Below are 23,958 nucleotides of genomic sequence, written 5' to 3'. Positions count from 1 at the left end.
TTCCCACCCGAGGTCATCGGACATTTCTGTTGTCCGCCCCTAGCCCGCTTCGATTCCTTGGCGATAGAATTCTGATGTACATCTCTGATCTTCACTGTTGCCCTGCAAACATTAAAGTTTACTTATTCGTCACAAATAAGCTTATATTCACACTGCAATGAAGTTACTGTGAAAAATCCCCTAGTTGTCACACTCCGGTGCCTGTTTGGGTACATGGAGGGAGAATTTAGCATGGCCAATGCACCTAATCAACACATCTTTTGGACTGTGGGAGGAAACCGGAGCACCCGGAGGAAACCCACGCAGACACTGGAAGAATATGTAAACCCTGCACAGACAGTGACCCAAGCCAGGTCCCTGGCGCTGTGAGGCAGCAGTGCTAACCATTGTGCCACCGTGCCGCCCATTAAGCCAAATTGGTATGTGTCACAAAGTAAGGGCTTCAAGTTCATCATTACGCTTGGTTAATGAGATAAGTGATAAATTGATGTCTAGATTTTAGCCATTAGGTATGCTAAAATGTGTGAAACTTCATACGGACTTCAGTACAAGATGAAGGTACTGCTATGCACAAAGGCAGGTAGGATCTTTCCAGGAGCTTGGAGTTTGTGTCGTGTTGCAGCACCTAATTTGATCTGTTTTGTACAATTCCTCAGCATTTTGGAAAAATTAAAAGTCACACAAGTAAAACCATTCCTACAAGAAAAATGAAGTCAACAACAGAAGGATAAGTTAAGCTTGACAAAATTTGTAAGTAGTGTTGTTTCTTACCATGGTGGTTCTACATTCAGACCCGAGCTGCCTATGCAAGGAACATTAACATTCATAACCTCATTTTACATAGGTCGTTTTATTCAATCTTTAATGTCATCAGTTACAATTTGTACTGAACTAATTTTTCGTGGAAAAATATATTGTTTGAATTTCAATGATGTTTTCCTCCATCCAGTTACAAGGAAAAGCAGTTCACACTTAACTGTTTTGAGCAACCTATATAGTGATGACTACAATACAGCCACTGATTTTTGCCACCGTTTTAGTATCATGCCAGGTTACCCGAATCCATAACATCCCTAATGCATTTTGACTCAATTTTGATGATATGTGATACACATCAGGACCGACTAAAGACAACTAATTGAATAATATTGTACTGGGCTCCTCTATGTAACCTATAGTTGATTTCTGGTCCAAAAAGTATTACAGGGCCTTGTTGAGGTCACACCTTGAGTAGGATGTGCAGTTTTGGTTTCCTAGTCTGAGGAAGGATATTCTTGCTACTGAGGAAGTCCAGCGAAGGTTCACCAGACTGATTCCCAGAATGGCAGGACTGACATATGAAGGAAGACTGGATCGACTGGACTTGTACTCACTGAGATTTAGAAGAATGAGGGGATCTCATAGAAATATACAAACTCCTGATGGGACTGGACAGGCTAAGTGTGGAAAGGATCTTCCCGATGCTAGGAAAGTCCAGAACTAGGGGTCATAGTCTAAGAATAAAGGGTAACCCATTCAGGAGTGAGATGAGGAAGGATTTCTTCACTCAGAGTTCTGAACCTCTGGAATTCTCTGCCACAGAAAGCTGTTGGGGCTAGTTCATTAGATATGTTCAAGAGAGGGATGTGGCTAAAGGGGCATGGAGAGAAAGTGGGAGTGGGATACTGAGATACTGAGTGCATGATCAGCTATGATCATATTGAATGGTGGTGCAGGCTCAAAGGGCTGACTTGCCTATTCCTGCACCTATTTTCTATGTTTCTAAAACTTGCATTCAAATGAAATGCAGTATTTCTGTTAAGGAACAACAATGATAAACCAAACATGAGTCATCACTACACTGAATGGAAAATTTAAGCTTTTACAGTCTTGACGTTGTGCACATCCATCACTTAAGAACGAGGGGCAGTTGTTAAAAAGAGCATCTGGGTTGCAGTGAATGGTCAAAGAACTCACTTCAGTTGTAGACAATCGCTTATCACCATTATCACTACCTATGCCCGAGTCAGGACCATGGTTTTTCACTGGATAAAAATCTTCCATGCTGCAAAATGAGAAATATTAAAATAATAGTGGGTAAAAATCATCCTTTAACAAGTCCCACATTTCATATACAACGATTTTCGCAAGGAAGTAAAATCTCGAAATAGTGACATCGAGGATTTTGAATCCAATCTGCAATTCATCCCATGCACTCTGTGAACATGCCATGGACTTGCTGTCAAATCTCTGCAAATTATATACAAAGTTGTCAGTTGTTTTGGAGAATGGCAGGCTTCAGTCTGCAAATTGCCTCACCCCTATTTAATAAATCGAGCATTGCATTGGGTTTCAGATCTACTGCACCAATCATCCTTTACGTACTATACAATTTAGTTTGTTAGCATTTATTACAGAAACTGAAAAAATAAATACATTAACTTTGCTGACTTAGTCTATCCAGCTTTCTACTTTTTAGTCTAGCTATAGCTGCAAACATAATCAGTCCTTTTCCAGCCATTACATGTTTTTCAAAAACTAGTCATTGCCAGAAGTCAACTTGAGAAATAATAGGCCATTTGACCCCTTGAGTCTGCTCAACTCTTTGAACAGCTGCTAGGGAATAAAGCAGATATGATATAATCACTGACAAATATATGGGGTCTTGGGCTTCATAAATAGCATCAAATACAAAAGCAAGATATGCTGAATCCTTATAGAATTTTGGTTAGGCTACAACTATTGTGTCAAGTTCTGGTCACCACACTTTTGGAAGATTGTGAAGGTTCTGGAGTGGATGCAGTGGAAATTTAGGAGAATGGTTTCAGGGCAGAGGGAGCTTAGCTACAAGGTTAGGTTGGAGAAGCTGGAGTTGTTCTCATTGGTGCAAAGGAGGTTGAGGGAAGATCTGAAAAAAGTGCATAAAATTAATTAGATTAGATAAGTTGACAAGGAGAAGTTGTTCCTGTTAGTTGTTCGTACAAGGACGAGGGAACATGGATTTAAGTTTTTGTGCAAAAGATATAACGGCATGAAACACGAGTGGCAATGACCTGGAACACTACCAACAAGAGGCGAGGTGCAAAAATAACTTGGAAAATTGGATGCTAATGGAAATAAACTTGTTGGGCTATGAAGATAGAGCAAGAAAACGGGATTAGATCACCCAGAGAGCCAGCATAGGCTCGATGGGGAGAATGGCCTTCTTTTCTGCCATAATGACGATAATGGACCAAGGCAATTACAAAGCCTGGGGTCACATTTACTTGAAAACATATGCATTCTCTTCTGTTTGCATTCACAAGCACAGTTAAGTAGAGATGTGTTCTATATAAAATAATTAAATAACCTGTCTGTAAGAGGTTGAGGAAGTGCTCTCTTATCCAAAGAGGGGAGATCCAGAGAATCAGGCTTCTTGTCTATCCGACATGCTTGCATATTCAGGAATTTGAATATGTGCACTTTACCTTTTAGACAAATCTGCAGGAAATGAAAAGGTTTATACTTTTAAGCAACTAAGATCATCACATTCATACAGTAAGTTAATGAAACACATTCAAATATCAAACAGTAGAAGCCTGTCCGAATTCAAATCAATATTAGAGAAAAGTTTACATAGTTATGCTTTTACACAAACCTGTGCTGGAGGTGATTGCATTGGGTTGTTATCTAATACTATAACCTGAAGGTACCTCAGTTTTCTAAAACAGATGGGTATTTCTGTCACCTTATTGCAGGAAAAGTCTAATTTTACCAAAGGGAGTTCTGCCAATTCTGGAAAAAAAAGGAGACAAAAACATAAGTATGCATATTTCAACAAGTCTGGACTCTGAAGAAATGTGAAGTACGTGAGTATTAACATCTTACCCTCAGGTAACACCTGCAGATGGTTCCTGCGTATATTTAATTCTCTGAGTGACTGAAGTTTTTCCATTTGGTGAGGAAGTATTTGAATTTCATTACAGCTAACATCCTGTTAAAGACAATGTACAGAAATCCTATTAAGTAGATGTCCTATTTTATCTACATCTGTAGGAAAACTTTGAACAGGAAGATTTTTACATTTTCTAATCTATTCAAAATCTAGCCTTCATAGTCAGCTCAGAATTCTAAACCTTTAGACTGGCATGTGTGACAATATTGTGCCTTTAAGAATTGTATTTTTTTAATGCATCTTGCAAGGGGAATGTTTAAATTCAGCTCTGTATACGGTGCTGATTTGTTTGTGCAATGAGGCAGCCCACACACTGAGAATGCAGAAGAATAATTGATGCTAAATAATGTTTTTTTAAAATCTGAGCTAATGTTTATTTTTGGTTTTCCCCAGGGGTTTCAGACTAGGGTTTAATTAGCTTGATTGACAAGAGAAAGAGTCATGTGCTAATGGGAGGAGTTAAATTCACAGGGGAAAAAATAAGTTCAGTTTTCTGCTTGGGTCTGCAAAGAGCAGCAAGTCTTTTTTTCCCTCTCTAGAGTCTGCTAGAAAATGGATCTCTCTATCTCTGTAGGTGGTGTTCTGGAAGCGAGGACTGGTAACCCATGTACCTGCAGTCTGTGTTGTTTACTAACTGATTTTGAAGAGGAGTTTAAGTCTATAAGCAGTACTGCTTAAATTGGAACAAACAGAGATAGTTTAGCAGTTAAGAATTGCATCTTGTCATGTTTAAGTATTTCAAATGTTAAAAGTTGAGCTAATTCATTCATTATATTAAAACTTGTTAAACCTAAAGTTAGTTTTGATAAAAAAATTCCTAGTGTTAATAGAATCACACCCGAAATAAAATACCTTATCCTCACACTATTGCTAAAATAAAAAAAGTTGGGGTCTAGTCTAACTTCCTAATATACCTTGGGGTTCCCCACCACGTGTCTGACATTAGATTTAAATATTAAAAAACTGAGGAATATTAGAAAAATTTGTTACATGTGCTAGTATCAGATTATCACTGCATTAAATTCAGACTGTTTGCAGTGGCTTGGATGTTTTCTATGGTTGTTCATAGAATACTACATTTCTCACCAAATGTAGTAGGGCAAAGATTTCAATTATAGCCTTGTGATATTATGTTGGACACCCCTTGCTACACCTCAGATGCGTTCATCAAATCTTCTCAAATGAAGTGACCTAATTAGCCATTCAGAAGCACAAGAAAATTTGGAATGATAAAGAATCCTTCCAAACTATGTACAAATTGTGCTTTCTCAACTTATTTAATCTTAAGTATTGTGTAAAGTTGGTTCCTTAATAACAGGGCACATCCCAGTATATCTAAATATACCAAAGGTGTGCAGGCTAGGTTGATTGGCCATGCTAAATTGCCCCTTAGTGTCCCAAAATATATAGGTTCGGGGGATTAGCGGGATAAATACGTGGGGCTACAGGGAAAGCCTGGGTAAGAATCCTTGCAGACTCAATGAGCTGAATGGCCTCCTTCTGCACTGTAGGATTCTATGATTCCATTATTATTTAATTACTTCTGCAATATTTCCTTAGTTCCAAGGGGTAAAAAAGAATTGTATTTCATTGTGATGTGTACAATTACTTTCATAAATTCACTCCCATTTCGAACTAGCTGTGTTACAGCACTCTCAAAATTTACATTTGCATTGTGCAAAGCTCCACTGCCTTCACAGGAGGTTGAAAGTTAAAATAACATGGTATGACAATGGAGGAATTTACTTTTATGGATACAAACAACTACCTGACTGTTTTTTTAAAATCGATGCATGGGTTAAAATTTAACCAAATTAACACTAACATTCAAACAATCAGTTTTGATGGTAACACTAAACAGTTGTGTGGCATCTCTGAATTTGACATGCACACCCCAACAGTTTATAAACTGCTTCCACCGCAAGTATGTTTCTCCTTGAGACCAAAATGGTACAATACTCCAGGTACAGTATCTCCAATGTCCTCTTCAGTTATAGCAAAACCTCCCTACTTTCATGTTCCGTCTCCCTGACAATAAAGGCCAACATTCCATTTGCCTGCATAATGAGAAATATTTTCTCAGGCAGATTTTAGTTTGCAGAATTTTCTTACCATAGAACAGCGGAGATTGAGTCATTGAATTTATTCAAGTTACACAGATTTATCACAGGAGCCCTACAGTGCAGAAGGAGGCCATTTGGCCCATCAAGTCTGAACTGAATCTCTGACAGAGTATCTTACCCAGGTTCTATTCCCATAGCCCTATATATTTACCCTGCGAATACCCCTAGCCTATATATCTTGGGATACTAAGGGACAATTTAGCATGGCCAATCAACCCAACTTGCACATTTTTGGACTGCAGGAGGAAATTGTAGCACCTGGAGGAAACCTATGTCGATATGATAGACAAGGGAGTCAAGGGTCACAGGGCGACAGACAGAAAAGTGGAGGTGAGACCACAACCAGATCAATCATTATCTTACTAAATGGCAGAGTAGGTTTAAAGGCCTAATGACCTCCTCCTAATTCTTATGTTCCGATGTACTTGCTGTACCTGCACATTAATTTTGTGTTTCATTGCACAGACACCCAGATCCCTTTGTACTTCAGTATCAATTTAAATATTATATTGCTTTTCTAATCTTCATGCCAAAGAGGAAAACTTCACAGCAGCACAGTGGCGAGCACTGCTGCCACACAACACCAAGGACCCGGGTTCAATTCCTGCCTTGGGTGACTGTGTGCGTGGAGTTTGTACATTCTCCCAGTATCTACGTGGGTTTTCTCCTGGTGCTCCAGTTTCCTCCCAGAGTCCAAAGATGTGGAGGTTGGGTGGATTGGCCATAATATTTAAAAATCCCCATGTGTCTCAAGATGTGTAGGTTAAGTGGATTAGCAATGGTAAATGTGTGAGGTTTCAGATATAGTGGGGGGGGGGGGGGGTGGGGGGGGGGGGGCTGGCGGTGGGGCAAGAGGGCCTGGGTAAGATACTCTGTTACAACATCAGTGCAAACTCGATGGACTGCATTATCTCCTTCTGCACTGTAGGGACTCTATGATTCACATTTCCCCACTTAATACTCCACCTGCCAAAATTTTCTGCATCCATTTAACCTATCCACAGCCCATTGCAAACTCTGTATCCACCTCACAACTTGCTTTCATATTTATCTTTGTATTGACAGCAACAGGAACAAAGAATGCTCCAATAGATCTAATTACCAAGAGATATTGATGGATTAAGTGAGCAGGCAAAAGCATAGAAGATGGATTTCAACCCAGCTAAGTGTAATATTATCCATTTTGCGCCAAGAAAGGATAAATCGAAGTATTTGTTCAATCATAAAATCCACAAACAGTGGATGTCCAGAGAGACTGGGCGGGTCCATAAAACCGAGCACTAAATTGTAGCAGTCGGGTAAAAAACAACCAAAATAGGCTAATAGAATGTTAGTCTAGAGGGCTAGAAAATAAAGGGAAGTTTTGCTGCAGCTGTTGGTAACCTTGGAGTCATGTCTGATCCCAAGATGAGCTTCCAGCCACAGATTTGCACCAGCACATAGCCTGCCTATTTCCACCTCTATGTCACCTGACTTTGCTGGTCTCAACTAAGCTGCTGCTGAAACACTTATTCATGCCTTTGTTACATTTAGATTTGACTATTCGAACACACCCTGGTTGCTCTTTTACACTCTACCCTCCATAAACTTGTCATCCAAAACTCTGCAGGCATGTTTTAACTCGCAATGTGTCCTATTCCCCTATCAGCCTCGTGCTCACTGAGCCACATTGGCTTCCAGTTAAGTAACACCTTAGTTTTAACTTTCTCACTCTTGTTTTTAAATCCTCCATGACCTCGTTCTCATCTTCTCCAGCCCCACAATCATGGAGACAAAACATCAATTCAAAAAAGCTAGGTCATTCAGGAGAAAAGTTAGTAAACACTTCATGCCAAATGCTGCAGTCTCATAAAAAGCACAGGGTACTAGTTCAATTAGTAATTTCAAATTGACATTAGTAGATCTTTTTAATAGACAATGTCTGAAAGAATATTGGGCGGCACGGTAGCACTGCTGCTTCACAGCTCCAGGGACCTGGGTTCGATTCGCGGCTTGGGTCATTGTCTGTGTGGAGTTTGCACATTCTCCTCGTGTCTGCGTGGGTTTCCTCCGGGTGCTCCGGTTTCCTCCCACAGTCCAAAGATATGTGGATCAGGTCGATTGGCCATGCTAAAAATTGCCCATAGTGTCCTGAGATGCGTAGATTAGAGGGATTAGTGGGTAAATATGTAGGGATGTGGGGGTAGGGCCTGGGTGGGATTGTGGTCGGTGCAGACTCGATGGGCCGAATGGCCTCTTTCTGTACTGTAGGGTTTCTTTCTTTCTTTCTAATATACAACTACTCAAGACATATTGAAGATGTAGAATCAGCTATCATCTCTGTGCATGAGGGGCTCAATGACTTACTCTTGGTTCCTATATTTCAAAAGGTGTGTTCAATGTTAGATCAAGTGTTTGTGTGGATAAAGACTGAATCACAGTTTTGATGTAAAGGCAACACAAATTGAGAATTAGCACAAGCAGCTGAAAAGGGAAGCTAGGAGAAATGTTTTCCACAGATATCAGAATGCAAATTACATCATCACAGATGCCTATTGAAGCTGAATCAATGTTTTAGAGGGAATTACATAAACATGAAGGAAAACATTTAAGGTGCAATGATACTGCGCCTTTAGGAAATGTATTTATATAACTGTTCTTGTGACCAGTATGTTTGGAAGTCAGCTCTGCTTATACAGTGCCAATTTGTCTACACCAAGCAGCCCACATGCTGAGAATGCAGGGGAATAATTGCTTTGAGATAATGGGGTGTTTGCTTTAATCTAAGCTAATGCATTTTTGTTTATTTTTGTTTTTTTCCCCTGGGATTACAGAGTACGGTTTAATTAGGTTGATTGACAAGAGACAGAGTCATGCGAGTAGGCAACGTAAAGCTTACAGAGACAGTCAGACAGATTCTGCTTGGGTCTGCAAGAAGAGAGATATTCCTCTCTCTGGAGGCTGCTCTTTGAGGTGTCTCTCTATATATCTCTCTCTCTCTCTCGGGATGTTCAAAGACTCTGACTGGTAACACGCAAAAACCACGTAAGCTTGTTGCTTGCTAACCGATTTTGAAGAGGAGTTATGTCTATGAATAATATTGCTTATACTGGAACAAAGAGATAGGTTAGCCATTAAGAATTGTATCTGGTCACATTTAAGTATTTCACCTGGTAAAAGTTAAACTAATTCATTTGTTATATTTAGTTTGCATTGTTAAATAAAGTTCATTTTGATAAAAACTTCCTAGTGTGTCAATAGAATCACACCTGGAGTGAAACACCATATCCTTGCACTAATGTCAAAATCAAAAAAAGTTGGGTCTAACTTCCTAATATACTTTGGGGTTTTTGGTCTTATCCCTAACAAAGGATACAGACCACAGTACATGATTCCAGTGTGCAGTTAACTGTTACAAACGCATGATTGTGTTGTATGTTTATGCTCACATTTCTGAGATTCTACGATGTGTCAAACATTTTGGCAATTTGGATTAAAGTTCCATTTTTTTCCCCTGAACACTAGTGATCATCAAAACTAAAATTCCAGTTCTGTTCTAGGTCAAAAATGTTTACATCCATGCAATACAAGAATAAATGTGGAAACAATTAACTTACCTACAGTATCAATACAGGCAAGCAAATCTGCACTTACCAATTCCATTAAGTCTTTAAGTTTTCCAATTTCTTCTGGAAGGGAAACTAACTTATTGTTGCTTACAACTAAAACTTTAAGTGGAAGATTAAACAGATATTTTGGCAATGTTGATAGAAGATTTCGACTAGGAAAGAAAACCAAATTCAAAGCAAAGCAACAGAACCTCTAAAAACCAAAAAAGGACATACATCAAGGACAAGTTTGTGACATGTTTTTACTCAGCTGCGCACCCTACTGCGATGTGCATGGCGATTTTAATTTTCTGAATGAATCTTTGCTTAATTTAACTATCCTGCATAAATCTATTTTACAAAGCTTCCCCATAACCACTGACATTTATGCTGTAATAAAATTTCTACAGTTAAGATATTTCACAGATCTAAAATTCATGGATTATATATCTTTATAAATGCAATATAAAGAGTAAGAGTCAATTGCAGCTAATCATTTGATGCATATCTACCTCATTTTCTCAGGATATTGCAAATAATTTTACAATCAATGGATTACTCCTCAAGTTCAATTGTTTGGGAAACCATTGCAGCTAATTTTCAGAGAGCAAGATCCCAGAAATAGCTAATCAAAGAATGGTCCAATGATCTATATTTGGTTGTGTTACTTGAAGCAGGAATATTGGTCAAGACATAAAGTAGTGTGATAGGATTCATGACCACTGGAGCAAACAAACAACGCCTCAGGTTAACCCTCCATTCAAAAAGACAACATCACCAACAATTCTGTTAGTAATACAGTAATGTGTCAGCCTGGATTATGTGCTCAAATTCATAATGGGGCTCGAATCCAATACATTGTGATCCAGAAGAATGCTACTAATTCAATCAAGAGACAGCAACTACTATAATTTTGTTGATCACATTGCATTGCCTACGGAGTTGAAAATTCCTGCAGGTAATTTCCTGCCAAAGGCCTTCATGAAGTTTAGAAATGGAGTACTTGGGGGGCAGGGTATGCAAGGAAAAATAATGATCAGTTAGACATTTAGCTTCTAGTCTATTAACTGGCCTTTTATTCAAATTATTGGTTCCCTGAAACAATGTTCATTAGCCAAAGTCTCAAAAGGACTACTGAGGTTGAGCCTCCCAGGCTCTGTAGACAGCAGTTGTGAAAGGGTTAAAAATCACACAAGTTTTAAAAAATCACATAAGCTGCAAGTTGAACCTCAGTCACGCAGGGAAAGCTATGTGCAAATGATAGCTTTTAATTAAAGTAAGCCCAGATAAAGCTCAAGGACTATCTAATCAAATGATGTGCAGCTGCAGCAGTTCATGAACAATGGAAAGAGAAGTTGAGATACTATTGGTCAGAGATTATAGCTATTATTTCTTGACGATATAACATGCACAAGTTTTAAATGGACATTATATGTTATGTATACAAGATGTAACCATAACTATGATTGATAGAGAAAACGCCTATTATTTTATTGGTATATGCTAATTACTTGTAATTGATGCCGAGACTTCAATTACCTTTATATTTCTGAATATTTAACTCTGAATGGACATTCAGGGTCCTGTAGCTCGATATAGTAAAGTTTATCTTGAAACCATTCTGTTGCTTTGTTTGGTTACTTGAGGAGAACGATAGTTTTTAAATACAACAAAGAAACCATCGTAACAGCCCCGAACACTTTGCCTATTCAATTCCTTTAGCATTATCTATGAAATAATCCAAAGGTTCTGATGATCAAAATCCAAAATACCCACCAAGAGACCACCAGAAAATATTTCTGTGAAAAAAACACTTCTGAAGCTTGGAATGCAACCACAAATGCACAACAAAGCAGGGCAAAGCATAAGTATAAGCTACTCAAATCAGAAATAAGCCAAAGCATAAAATGAAAATATTAATTGCAATTGTGGTGTGCATTATGTTTAGGAAATTCTCTAGGATGAGAGGAAACTTCCCCCCAACAGATAACAATACTTTCCTCACCACAGAAAGGAATTGAGACTTTCTAATGAAAGGTCATCGACCTAAAACATTGATTCTACTTTCCTCTTCACAGATGCTCCAAGACTTTGCTCAGCATTTTGCTTTTATTAAGGAATAATGAACCCTTCAAAATGAAGATAGATCCAACCAATGCACATAATGAGGCATCTCACCTGCAATATACTATTTTTGTGTGCTCATCCGTGCATGCCTTGGATGTGCCAGAAATAACTAAACAGGTTGAACTATTATTTCAGGGATTATTGCGAAGGACCAGGACCATTCCGTGCTTCAAATCTGCTTGGAGTGCCATGAAGTGATTTTGAATTTACAAAATACTAGCTCAAGCTCTGTTCTAGAAATTGGGCTCAATTTAGGCTAACAGCGCAATGCAATATCAAGGGGATCGTGCATTACCTAGGGCACTATGCGTTGAATGGGACATTAAATAGAAACCCTGTCTGCTTTAATTGATGAAAGCTGATCAAGAGAGATTAAGGGAATCTTTCCTTGTTTCCTCTGTAGAATCCCAGTTTTAGGTGTCAACTTAGCCATTCTCAATGTTGACTTATCCTCACTTTATGAAAAAGTGGGTTTGATAGCCTAGCTTAATTTGATTGTAAATTTTAGATCTATTCGTAATAGCTTGTGACGAATAATTAAGCACTTACCTAATATTTAAGAATGTTAGCATTTGCAGATTAACAACAGTTTCCGGAATGCATTTGATGCAATTGTGATATAAATGTAATGTCTCTAACGGTGCGAACAAACAAACTTCTTGTGGAACTTCAATAAATCTGTTCTTTGAGAGATCTGAAAGAAAAGTAATGAGAAGTTTTCACTTTCAGAATTCAGGTTAATGATAAATTACATTTCACATACAAATGTAAATTTATAAGATATCTTGGAACTAAAAGTTATCAATTGTCCAAGATGTTTTACAAGTCTACTTGGTCTTTTAAACATTAAGCTTTGTGACCATACCAGAACTCATTACTGATGAAGACTTTCAAAATAGTCCAATCACATTTTTATTTCTAAATTGTCCATTTTCTACATTACAAAAATATTAAGTGACTCTCATTGTAAAGTCTAGAACCAGGGAGCACAAGTCAAAATTAGTTAAACTAATCTACTGTATTGAATACATATCAGCTAAGATAGTTTGAAAATTAATTATATACAAAACCAAAAGTATCCAAAAGGGAAATTGTTTAGCAAGACTAGCCAGCTACACAAGGGAGAGCGCAAAAAGAATACATCCTAGAATCCTAGGAGATTATGTAGAAAATTGCAGCGGTCCAAAAAAAAAATGCATATTTTGGCAGTGTGCAATGCAACATTAAATACAACTGTGTTCAAGCCAAAGCCTCCTTTCAAAGGCATTAAAGACAGACTTTGAAATTTGAATCATTGTGTCTTATTCTCAGTTGTGGAATGCACCTCATGGAGGCAAAAGCAGACTTTTCCTGGAGAACAATTCCACGATCCATCTTGATCAAAACACAACAAAGTCTTTATTATCCACAGAAAAGGGGGAATGAAGAATCAAACAGAAACAAAGGCATGGTGGCACAGTGGTTAACACTGCTGCCTCAACCAGGTTCGATTCCAGCCTAGGGTGACTATCTGTGTGGAGTTTGCACATTCTTACCGTTTCTGTGTGAATTTCCTCCGGTGCTCCAGTTTCCTCCCACATTCCAAAGATGTGGGGGTTAGGTAGATTGGTCATGCTAATTTTCCTTTAGCGTCCCAAGATATGTAGGATAGATGGATTAGTCATGGTAAATGCGCAGGGCTATGGGGATAGGGTAACAGGGTAGGGCCCAATAAAATATTTTGGAGAGTTGGTGCAGACCCAATGGGCTGAATGGCTTGATAGCTGAAGGATGTCTATTGTTTTTGGGAAGAAATAGTTGATGACACCAGTTTTAAAAGGAGAAAGATAATGTGAAAGTTTAAACTATATTAAACTAGCATGGGACAAGGAGGATTTGTTCAGTGGCCAGGAGTAAAAAGACTTGCAAAATATATATATATATATCACAATTACAAGAACCCTAAAATGCTTTACAGCCAATGAAGTGCTTTTAAAGTGAAGAGACTGCTGTAATATAGGAAAAATGGCAACCAATCTGCATACAGTAAGCACTCACAAACAGTAATGTGATAATGGCTTCCAATCTGCTTTTGTGGCATTGAGGGGGGTCAGGACACCAGGAATAACTCCCCTTCTCTCCATAATCATGCCAAAGGATCTTTTGTGCCCACCCAAAGGGTCATACAAGCCATTGTCTGTCTCATCTGAAAGACGGCATCACAGCGTTCCCCCAGTACTGAACTAGAGTGTCAACCTTGAGCTTTTACAAAGGGTCATCTGCGGCATGGTGACACAGTGGTTAGCACTGCTACCTCAGCGCCAGGGACCCAGGTCCGATTCTGGCCTTGGGTCACTGTGTGTGTGGAGTTTGCACGTTCTCCCAGTGTCTGCGTGGGTCTCCTCCAGGTGCTGTGGTTTCCTCCCAAAAATCCAAAGATGTGCAGGTTAGGTTAATTGGCCATGCTAAATTGCCCCTTAGTGTCAGAGGGACCAGCAAGAGTAAATATGTGGGGTTACGGGGATAGGGCCTGGTGGGATTGTTGTCAATGCAGACTCAATGGGCCAAATGGCCTCCTTCTACATTGTAGGGATTCTATGATTCTATGATCTGGACTCGAAACATCAACTCTTTTCTCTCCTTACAGATGCTGCCAGACTTGCTGAAATTTTCCAGCAGTTTCTCTTTTGGTTTCAGATTCCAGCATCCGCAGTAATTTGCTTTTATTAGAGTATCAACCTTTATTTTGGTGCTCAGGTTCTTGGGTCTTGAACCAGTGAAGTAGAGTGCAGTAAATCAATTGGATAGACAATACATTATATAGAATTGATTGGGGGGAAATGAGACATGTGAAACTGCATCACAGCTGGGAAGAATGAGGAAGACAGGTAGTTGACAAAGGCAGCTGCAGATGATCTCAAAATATTAAGAAGAAATTCCTGAGCTGTTTATAATCCACTGACAGAATCCATCGCGAGGTAACCTGGGTTATAAGACCTTTCGCTTATATGAACATTAAGTGGCAACAAGAATTGCGTACTTCTTTTTAAATATACAAGGGCATGCCAGAGTGTGTCTCAAGTTATTTTTCCATTAATCTATGCACATACTTTCATGTATATTTTTCTAATAGTTTAGAAGTCCAGCTCATACTCAATATAAATAATAGTTTGTTGTTTAAATGATCTTTACCAGTAAGTTGTATAAATGTTTCCAAGTTGTCCCAAATTGATCAAATATAAATACAATGCACACAGGATGTTTTAACCTTCTGGTATCACAAATTTATTTCTCTCACTCATCCCTTGGGATGAAATGTAGAAAATATATAACTGTCAAAATTACCATATGCTCCCAGGAAAAAAGCCATTTTTATCAATGTGAAGCACCTTTGGGTACATGACAATACGCAAGTGTCAGTATAACTTAATCGGTGAGTGGTCAGTGATCTGAATCAGACACATCAAGGTGAGTGATAGTAATCTTAGAAATCTCAATCACTGGTGCAGAAGACCATTCGGCCCATCGAGTCTGCACCAACAACAATCCCACCAGGCCCTATCTCCATAACCCCATATTTACCCTGTTAATACCCTGACAGTAAGGGGCCATTTAGCATGGCCAATCAACCTAACCTGCACATCTTTGGACTCAGAGCACCAGGAGGAAACCCACGCAGACACGGGGAGAATGTGCAAACTCCACACACATTGACCCGAGGCCAAAGTTGAATCCAGGTCCCTGGCGTTGTGAGGCAGCAGTGCGAACCACTGTGCTGCCATGCCACCCAAACTATTAAATTACCTCCAGTGCAGAGGTGGCTTGTAGTCAGTCGACACTCAGTGCAGTGCAAGCAGTCAGCAAAAGGATACAAAAGTCCAGGTGGATAATTGAAATGCCTTTTGATTTTATGCAACCTAACTTTCCATGGGTTTTTTTAAAAAAAACCTTACCAGAAATCTATTCTCGATCATTAGGAGCGAGCTGCCCAAGGAATAAAGCTTTGTACATGCATACAAAAATGCATGCACACAGTAAGTGCAGTGCACGGTGCAGCAAGACAACTCTGGTCCATTGTCTGAACTACATCTGCAGTCTAACTGTATCCTGCACCTGGGGCCATCACAAGGACAAAGCAGCAGTAAATCAAGTTCACAAAATTCCCAACTATCCAGTTTTAACATGTTACGAAAGAGGTCAAATTTCCGTTCAAGTTAAAAATTAAATGACCGTGAGCAAGCATGCATGATTATTTTGCTGTGTGGCCTGCAGAATTATCACAATTTATAAGTATCAGAGTATGAAAGCTTTACCAGTTTGAATAATGTGACTTGATGCATAAAGTGTTCACACAAGGGTTTTGTAAATAAGCAGAGATCTAATATTCTATAACGCCAAAAACAACTCATCCGTTGTCACTGTTTACAAAAAACATGGTTTCCTTGCCCAACACACACGATGACTATTTCCACTAAAAATAAACAAATTGCAAGAATACTTCAATTGGAAACAGTCTTTACTTAATGTTTAACAAGCCATTTTCCGACCCAACACTGCAATCTGACCCAGCAATATTTGAGGCCAATATGTTTGGTATCACATCTGTAGGTTACTGTGCCGCAAGTAATGCACAGCTTTTGTAGTAGATCCTTGCCGCTGGATAGACTGTCTTTTTATATAGTCAATTTTCGTTCTATGAAGCACGTTCAACACAATGACCTAATTTGGTATGACAGACATCTTCGCCCTGATGTACAAGATGACCTACATTTTTTTAAAATTACAATTTCATCAAAAGATACTTAAATTGAATATTTTGCAATAGTTTTTAAAATGTTGCATAAAGACCATTTAAAAGCATGTTACTTGGACGAACGAAATGTAATGGCCTCCCTCACCCCCAATTTAAATGCACACCTAAGTTGAAAACTATTAATTGCCGATAAATAAACAAAAATTCCCATACTTCCCAAAACACCATTTTTTAAAAAAGCCTTCCACAAAACTTCCATTAATTAGATAGCTAAGAAAATAAATTCATGGCCAATTAAATGGAATCATAAAAATTAACATCCAGCTTCTCTGGATATAGAACAGGAGACAGCAACAGATTCACACTCTTTACAAAGTTAACCACAATGTTGTTAATTTGCAATGGCATTTGTTTTTACTTCTCAACTACAGGAGCGGCAGATGCCCTCTACTTTCAAACTTACGCAATCACAGATTACGAAGTATTTACAGCACAGAAACAGAACTATCAGCTCAACAAGCCTCCTTCCACCCTTCAGCTAACCCCATCAATTCAGCTGCTTAACTAACTTTCTCTTAAATACAACTATGATTTTCACCTCAACTTCTAATGGTTGAGAGTTCCATATTTTAATAATTCTCTGGTTTCTCCAAAGATTTACAGTCTACTTAAGGCACAATGAAAGAATGAACGCTAAAATTTTACTGGGCTTAGTACTGTTATATAGAAAGAAAAAAATGTTACCCATCAATACATTAATTAATGTCTATATTGCTCTCAACAATACAACTACTCCACTGTGTTAAGTCTCGAAATTATTTTCAAACAAATCCAAGCTGAAAAAGACAAACCCTCGAGATGTACTGTTGAATTGAAAAGAAAATTCAGGTGAAAATTTGATACAGTGACGATTCATTGTGGGTCCATCTAGAACAATGATGACCCTGTAACTTCCTATGTTATTGAATTCCTGTTGGCTGGATATGTGTGATGGAACAATTGAATGATAAATAAATGTACCTACAAATAAAAACAAAGGTGTTGGAAAAACTCAGCTGGTCTGACAGCACCTGTGAAGGAAGTCATTTGCATAGCACCTTATAATGTAGAAGTAAATCATCCCAAAGATCTTCACAGGAATAATCTGGAAATTATTTTCAGACATGAGGGATGTTGGAAGAGATGAGCAAAAGCAATAGCCATTCATCATACAATGGCCACCCATACACATACATTTTTCATCTACGCTGCAGGGGCCGGAAGATCTGTGTCTGAGTTTTCCTGTTACTTGATCAAGTGAATCCTGTATAAGTCTTATATTTTCTATAGCTATTTGCCAAATTGTATGAGAAAACAAATCACTTTGCAGGAATAACCAGGAATTTGTCTCTAAATTATTTCCTCCTCATAATACAAATACATATACATTAACCCTGTACATGGCTTATTGGTATTAATGTTTTACATTGCCACCTTTATAGGAACCTATTGGTCAGACTGCACATTCAAGGTAGCATAATATTAAAAATAGAAGCCATTGTGCATACAGGAGAGAGTAATACATTTAATCAGAAACAATTTGAAGCACCAGCTACACAATAGCAAACATTTGATTTTTAATTGAAACAAGGGCCAAATATTTAATTTAATGGCCCAAAATTTACAGTTAGCAGTGAACAAATGACATTTGTTTATTACACTTACCCACATCATTTCAGTGGGCGATTTGATGTCAAACAGCTTCTGGAGGTTTTATTTTTCATTCACTCATATGTTGTGTACATCACTGACAAAGCCAGTAATATTACCCATCAATAATCACCCTAAAAAAGTGACCCAAATCACATTTTTAACTAATGCAACCTTTGTAGTATCGGAACACCCAGTGTTGTTTGGGAGATTCAAGACTTGGACCAGTAATAGTGATGAAATATTAATATAGTTCCACACCAAGATGATTGTATCTTGGAAGGGAACTTATAGGTGGTGGTATTGTTCCCACGTGCCTCCTGCCCTCGTCACTCAGTGGTGGAAGCCATGGGTTTGGAAGGCTTGTTGAAGGAACTTTGGCAAGTCACTACAGTGCATCTTGCAAAATGGTTCATGCTGCAGCCACTGAATCGGTGGAGAAGGTGAATGTTTGAAGATGGTTGACAGTGTTCCAACTTCAAGTATTAGTTGAGCTCCATTCATCCAGGCAATTGCAAGATATTCATCAGACACCTGATGTGTGTCTTGTAGGTGAAAGCAGGCTTTTGAGAGTCAGACCAAGATTTTTTACCGCAAAATTCACAAACTCTGATCTGCTCTTGATGCCACGTGTTAAGTGACTAGTCCAACTAAGTTCCCGGTCAATGATGATGCCCAGAATGTTGCTGGTGGGAGAATTCAACAGCAGTCATGGTATTGACTGTCAAGAGGAGGTAGTTAGATTTTCATTGCAGATGGTCACTGCTTAGTATATATGTGGCACAAACGTAACTTGCCACTTATGATGTGGAGTTGCTGGCGTTGGACTGGGGAAGGCACACTAAGTAGTCTCACAACACCAGATTAAAGTCCAACTTCACTCACCTGATGAAAGGGCAACACTCCGAAAGCTCGTGCTATCAAATAAACCTGTTGGACTTTAACCTGGTGTTGTGAGACTACTTACTGTGCTTGCCACTTACAGTTCAGGTTTAAATATCATGTGGGTCTTGTAGTGTGATATGGTACAAACTAATAATGGCATGATGGGAAAAGTGGCTACTTGCTTGAGGTGATACTAACAAAAATCCACAGAACAAAGCAGCTGCTAAACCATTTGACCCTCGCCCAAACTAGTAAGGTTAAACTAAGGTTGACTCTGCTTATCTTAGGGAAGGGAAGTAATAAAACAATACAAGGCCAACTGGCCTGATCTCAGGGTGTTTTGACAAGTGCCCTAGAACTACGTACATAAAACAAGGCCAACTGGCCTGATCTCAGGGCGTTTTGAGAAATACTTTAGAACTACGTACATAGACAAGATAAGGTCGGAGGTGAGGGAGTCATCGAACCATTTTTCGAAGGACAAGATAATGTTATTATTGATAAGACCGAGGGTCCTCGGAAGTCACGGTGTGGTGCCACTTGTATTGACGTTGCTACTAATTGTTTTATTGCTCATTTTCCCGTGTAAGCCTTTGTCACAAAACCTGATACTGATTTTGTATAAATTGTGGACTGTTTCTGGGGCTAGGCGCGGACTTGGTAGAAGAATTAGCAGCTGTACCAACTGCTCTCTGACATCAAATCTTAGCCATCTTCTGCATGCAGGGCTTCGTTATTAAATGCTTGTTATTTTGACAAGAACAAATTTGTAGAGCCTGTCTTTTACAAGTAATTAGCAGGAAAAAAGTTACACTTCAACAGTAGCACAACTGTGCATCCGGAGAAACTCCATCAGCAACATCCTGGGGTTGAGGTAATTAGGTTCCAGCAACCTAAACCATCATCTTTTGTGCTATGACTTCAACCTGTTGAGAACTAAGTCCCAGATTCCTATTGACTTCAATTTTGTTGGGTTGCTTGTTGTCACACTCCATCAAATGCTTCCTTGATGACAAACTCATCTCAATTAAAATTCAGCTGATTTGTCCATATTTGGTCCAAAGCTGTAGTGTCTGGAGCCGAATGACCCTGACTGAAACCAAAGTGAGCCGTGAGCAGTTAATTGCTGTGGTAAGGGTCACTTGCTAGTACTGTCAATGGCACCTTCGAATATGAAATGGCCAAATTGGATTTGTCTTGCGTTTTGTGGAAGGAACATATCTGGGTAATTTTCTACATTGCCATTAAGTAGTGTTGTAGCTGTACTGGAAACAGCTTGGCTAGGGGCACTGTCATGCATGGGGTCCTGTGGTGTCGTTTCACCTGATTGATTTCTCAACTTTGTACATGACTGGTGCTATTTCTAACATGCTCTCTAATATTGCTCATTGAAGCAGGGTTGTTCCAGCTTGATGGAGTGAGATATATCAGGCTATGAGATTACAGATGAGAGGAATACAATTTTGCTGCTGCTGGTGGCCCACAGTGTGTCATGAATTTCCAGTTTTGAGTTGCTAGATACGTTTTAAATCAATTCCATTCAGTGCTACAGAACACACTGGAAGATGTTCTCAGTGCGAAGATGGGACTTTGTCTCCACAAGGACTGTGCAATGGTGATGCTGTCCATTACTACCATGGATTGATAAATCTTTAATAGGTAGACTAAGAAGTTGGGATAGAGTAGCTTTCTCCCTCTTGTTGGTTCTCTCATCACTTGTTCAGGCAGAATTTGGCACGTTCCCTTGATCACTAGGCCAAACTGATGAGTAATGACCCTACCAAGCCACTCAATAATGAATGTTGAAGTCACCCTGCCCAGGGTATATTCTGTGTCTTTTTCCCTCCTCAGTGTTGCTTCCATGTGGAATTCAACATAGAGGTGTGCTGATTCATCAGTTGAAAGGCGTTGATGGGTGACAATCAGAAGGAAGTTGCCTTACCCATAATTGACTTGATTCATCTGTTTGAGCTTCTGAGTGTCCTCCCATTCACTATTATTCTTCGTACTGCTAATTATGTATTAGATATTAATTTATTCATGAAATTACTATACCAGGGCTGCTTTTGACTTGAAATGTGTACATTCTGATAAACATACTATTTCAAGCTGTGGGGCTTACCACACCTACTAAAAAACGTTATATGTGTTGCAGACATTGGAAACTGTATCCAATCCATACTGCTTTAAACAAGGTTTTACATAGAGAATGGACAAAGAGGAGAATGTGAAGATTGCTGTACTAAGAGAGGATATAAAATTTCAAGTGAATCCCCTTCTCCGTTTCCTCTCGGTAACTTGTCAAGTGCACAATTATGTTTGGGATGAGCAATGTGGATATGGTCAAATTTATAAATGGTTAAAGTATATCTTGCTTCTCCTAATTTCACAGACAACCTCACTGTTACTCTTGCTGACAATTTTGGACGAATATTAACATAGCTGTTAAGTAATGTTGGTGTCATGTTCTCAAGATCACACTTCTACCATTTTTGATTTGATTTGTCATATGTATTAACAATGAAAACTATTGTTTCTTGCGCGCTATACAGACAAAACATACCGTTCATAGGGAAGGAAATGAGAGAGTGCAGAATGTAGTGTTTCGGTCATAGCTAGGGTGTAGAGAAAGTCAACTTAATGCAAGGTAAGTCCATTCAAAAGTCTGACAGCAGCAGGGAAGAAGCTGTACGTGACCTCAGACTTTTGTATCTTTTTCCCGAAGGAAGAAGGTGGAAGAGAGAATGTCCGGGGTGTATAGGGAACTTAGTTATGCTGGCCGCTTTTCTGAGGCAGCAGGAAGTGTAGACACAGTCAGTGGATGGGAGTCTGGTTTGCGTGATGGATTGGGCTACATTCACGACCTTTTGTAGTTCCTTGCGGTCTTGCGGAGAGCAGGAGCCATACCAAGCTGTGATACAACCAGAAAGAATGTTTTTTATGGTGCATCTGTAAAAGCTGCTGAGTTGTAGCTGACATGCCAAATTTCCTTAGTCTTCTGAGCAAGTAGAGGCGTTGGTGGACTTTAACTATATAGTGTTGGCATGGGGGACCAGGACAGGTTGTTGGTGATCTGGACACCTAAAAACTTGAAGCTCTCAACCCTTTCTACTTTGTCCCCGTTGATGTAGACAGGAGCATGTTCTCCTTTACGCTTCCTGAAGTCAATGACAATCTCCTTCGTTTTGTTGACATTGAGGGAGAGATTATTGTTGCCACACCAGTTCACCAAATTCTCTCATTCCTGTACTCTGTCTCATCATTGTTTGTGATCCGACCCACTACGGTGGTGTCATCAGCAAACTTGAAAATCAAATTGGAGGGGAATTTGGCCGCATAGTCATAGGTGTGTATAAGGAGTATAGTAGAAGGCTGAGAACACAGCCTTGTGGGGCACCGGTGTTGAGGATGACCGTGGAGGAGGTGTTGTTGCCTATCCTTACTGATTGTGGTCTGTGAGTTAGGAACTTCAGGATCCAGTCGCAGACGGAGGTGCCGAGGCCCAGGCCACGGAGTTTGGAGATGAGTTTCTTGGGAATAATAGTGTTGAAGGCTGAGCTGTAGTCAATAAATAGGAGTCTGACATAGGTGTCCTTGTTATCTAGGTGTTCCAGGGTTGAGTGCAGGGCCAAGGAAATGGCATCTGTTGTGGACCTGTTGCAGCAGTAGTCAAACCGTAGTGGATTTATAGAATTATGTAGTATCACTTCTAGAAAGACCAGTAGTCTGGAAGTATAAAAAGCATCTTTACAACAACATGAGTCATGGAGTTAAACAGTGCAGAAAAGGCTGATTGGCCCATCGAGTCTGCACCAACAATAACTACGACTAAAGTCGCGCTAATCCCATTTTCCAGCACTTGTCCCATATCCTTGAACATTGTGATGTTTCAGCTGCTCATTCAAGTACTTTTTAAAGGTTGAAAGGTTTTCGGCCTCCACTTCCCAGGCAGTGCATTCCAGATTCCCACCACCCTGGAGTGAAAATAACCTCTGAATATTCTACCCTTAGCCTAAAACCATGACCCCTCATTGATTGCCCCTTCAACCAAGGGGAACAGCTGCTTCCTATTCACCCTGTCTATCCCCCTCTTAATCTTATACACCTTAATCGTGTCTCCCCTCAGCCCTCTCTGCTCGACAGAAAGTATTTCAAGCCAATCCAAACTCTTTTTAAATCTCAAATGTTCCATCCCAGGCAACTTTCTAGTGAACCTCCTCTGTACCCCCTCAAGCACAATCTCATCCTTCCTATTGTGAGGTGACCAGAACTCTGCTGTGATCAAATCAATGTTCTGTACAACTCCAACATTACCTCCTTCCTCCCTTAGATTTGATTTGTCACATGCAATAGAATACAGTGAAAAGTATTGTTTCTTGCATGCTATACAAAGCACACCGTTCATAGAGAAGAAAATGAGTGCGCGCAGAATGTAGTGTTACAGTCATAGCTAGGGTGTAGAGAAAGATCAACTTAATGCAAGCTAGGCCCATTCAAAAGTCTGATAGCAGCAGGGAAGAAGCCGTTCTTGAGTCGGTTGGTCCAGACGGAAGAAGGTGGAAGGAAGAACGTCCAGGGGTGTGTGGGGTCCCTAATTATGCTGGCTGCTTTTCCAAGGCAGCGGGAAGTGTAGACAGAGTCAATATATGGGACTCTATCATACTCTATCCCACAGCTGATGAAAGCTAGTGTCCCATATGCCTTAACTATCCTATTCACCTGCTCTGCCGCCTTCAGGGATCTGTGAATAAATACCCAAAGATCCATCCATTCCTCAGCTTCCTGGTGTCCTCCCATTCATTAAATACTCCCTTTTCTTTTTCCAAAGTGCATCACCTCGCACTTATCAGGGTTGAATACCATCCGCCACTGCTCTGCCCATCTGGCCAACCCATCTATGTT

The 23,958-nt window shown here is 39.5% G+C and overlaps 1 protein-coding gene across 7 annotated transcripts in view; it reads right to left on the bottom strand.

Moving 5' to 3' along the window:
• The window catches only part of lrch2 (leucine-rich repeats and calponin homology (CH) domain containing 2), a 159,172-nt gene that overhangs the window by 86,063 nt on the left and 49,151 nt on the right, over positions 1-23,958 (bottom strand). For all 7 annotated transcript variants that reach the window (XR_013497658.1, XM_078211709.1, XM_078211711.1 and 4 more), the window contains exons 2-7: positions 12,300-12,444; positions 9,670-9,796; positions 3,847-3,952; positions 3,617-3,753; positions 3,329-3,459; positions 1,957-2,044 (exon numbers count right to left, since the gene is read on the bottom strand). Coding sequence is in view for 6 of the 7 variants with exons in the window: in XM_078211709.1 (XP_078067835.1) it covers positions 1,957-2,044; positions 3,329-3,459; positions 3,617-3,753; positions 3,847-3,952; positions 9,670-9,796; positions 12,300-12,444 (734 nt within the window). In the remaining variant the exon portion in view is untranslated. The remainder of the gene's footprint in view (positions 1-1,956; positions 2,045-3,328; positions 3,460-3,616; positions 3,754-3,846; positions 3,953-9,669; positions 9,797-12,299; positions 12,445-23,958) is intronic.

Source organism: Mustelus asterias, chromosome 4 (assembly GCF_964213995.1).
Source record: "Mustelus asterias chromosome 4, sMusAst1.hap1.1, whole genome shotgun sequence".
In the NCBI taxonomy this organism is placed as follows: Eukaryota; Metazoa; Chordata; class Chondrichthyes; order Carcharhiniformes; family Triakidae; genus Mustelus; species Mustelus asterias.
Note: the sequence above shows the minus strand (reverse complement) of the source record. Positions and strands in the feature narration are given on the sequence as shown.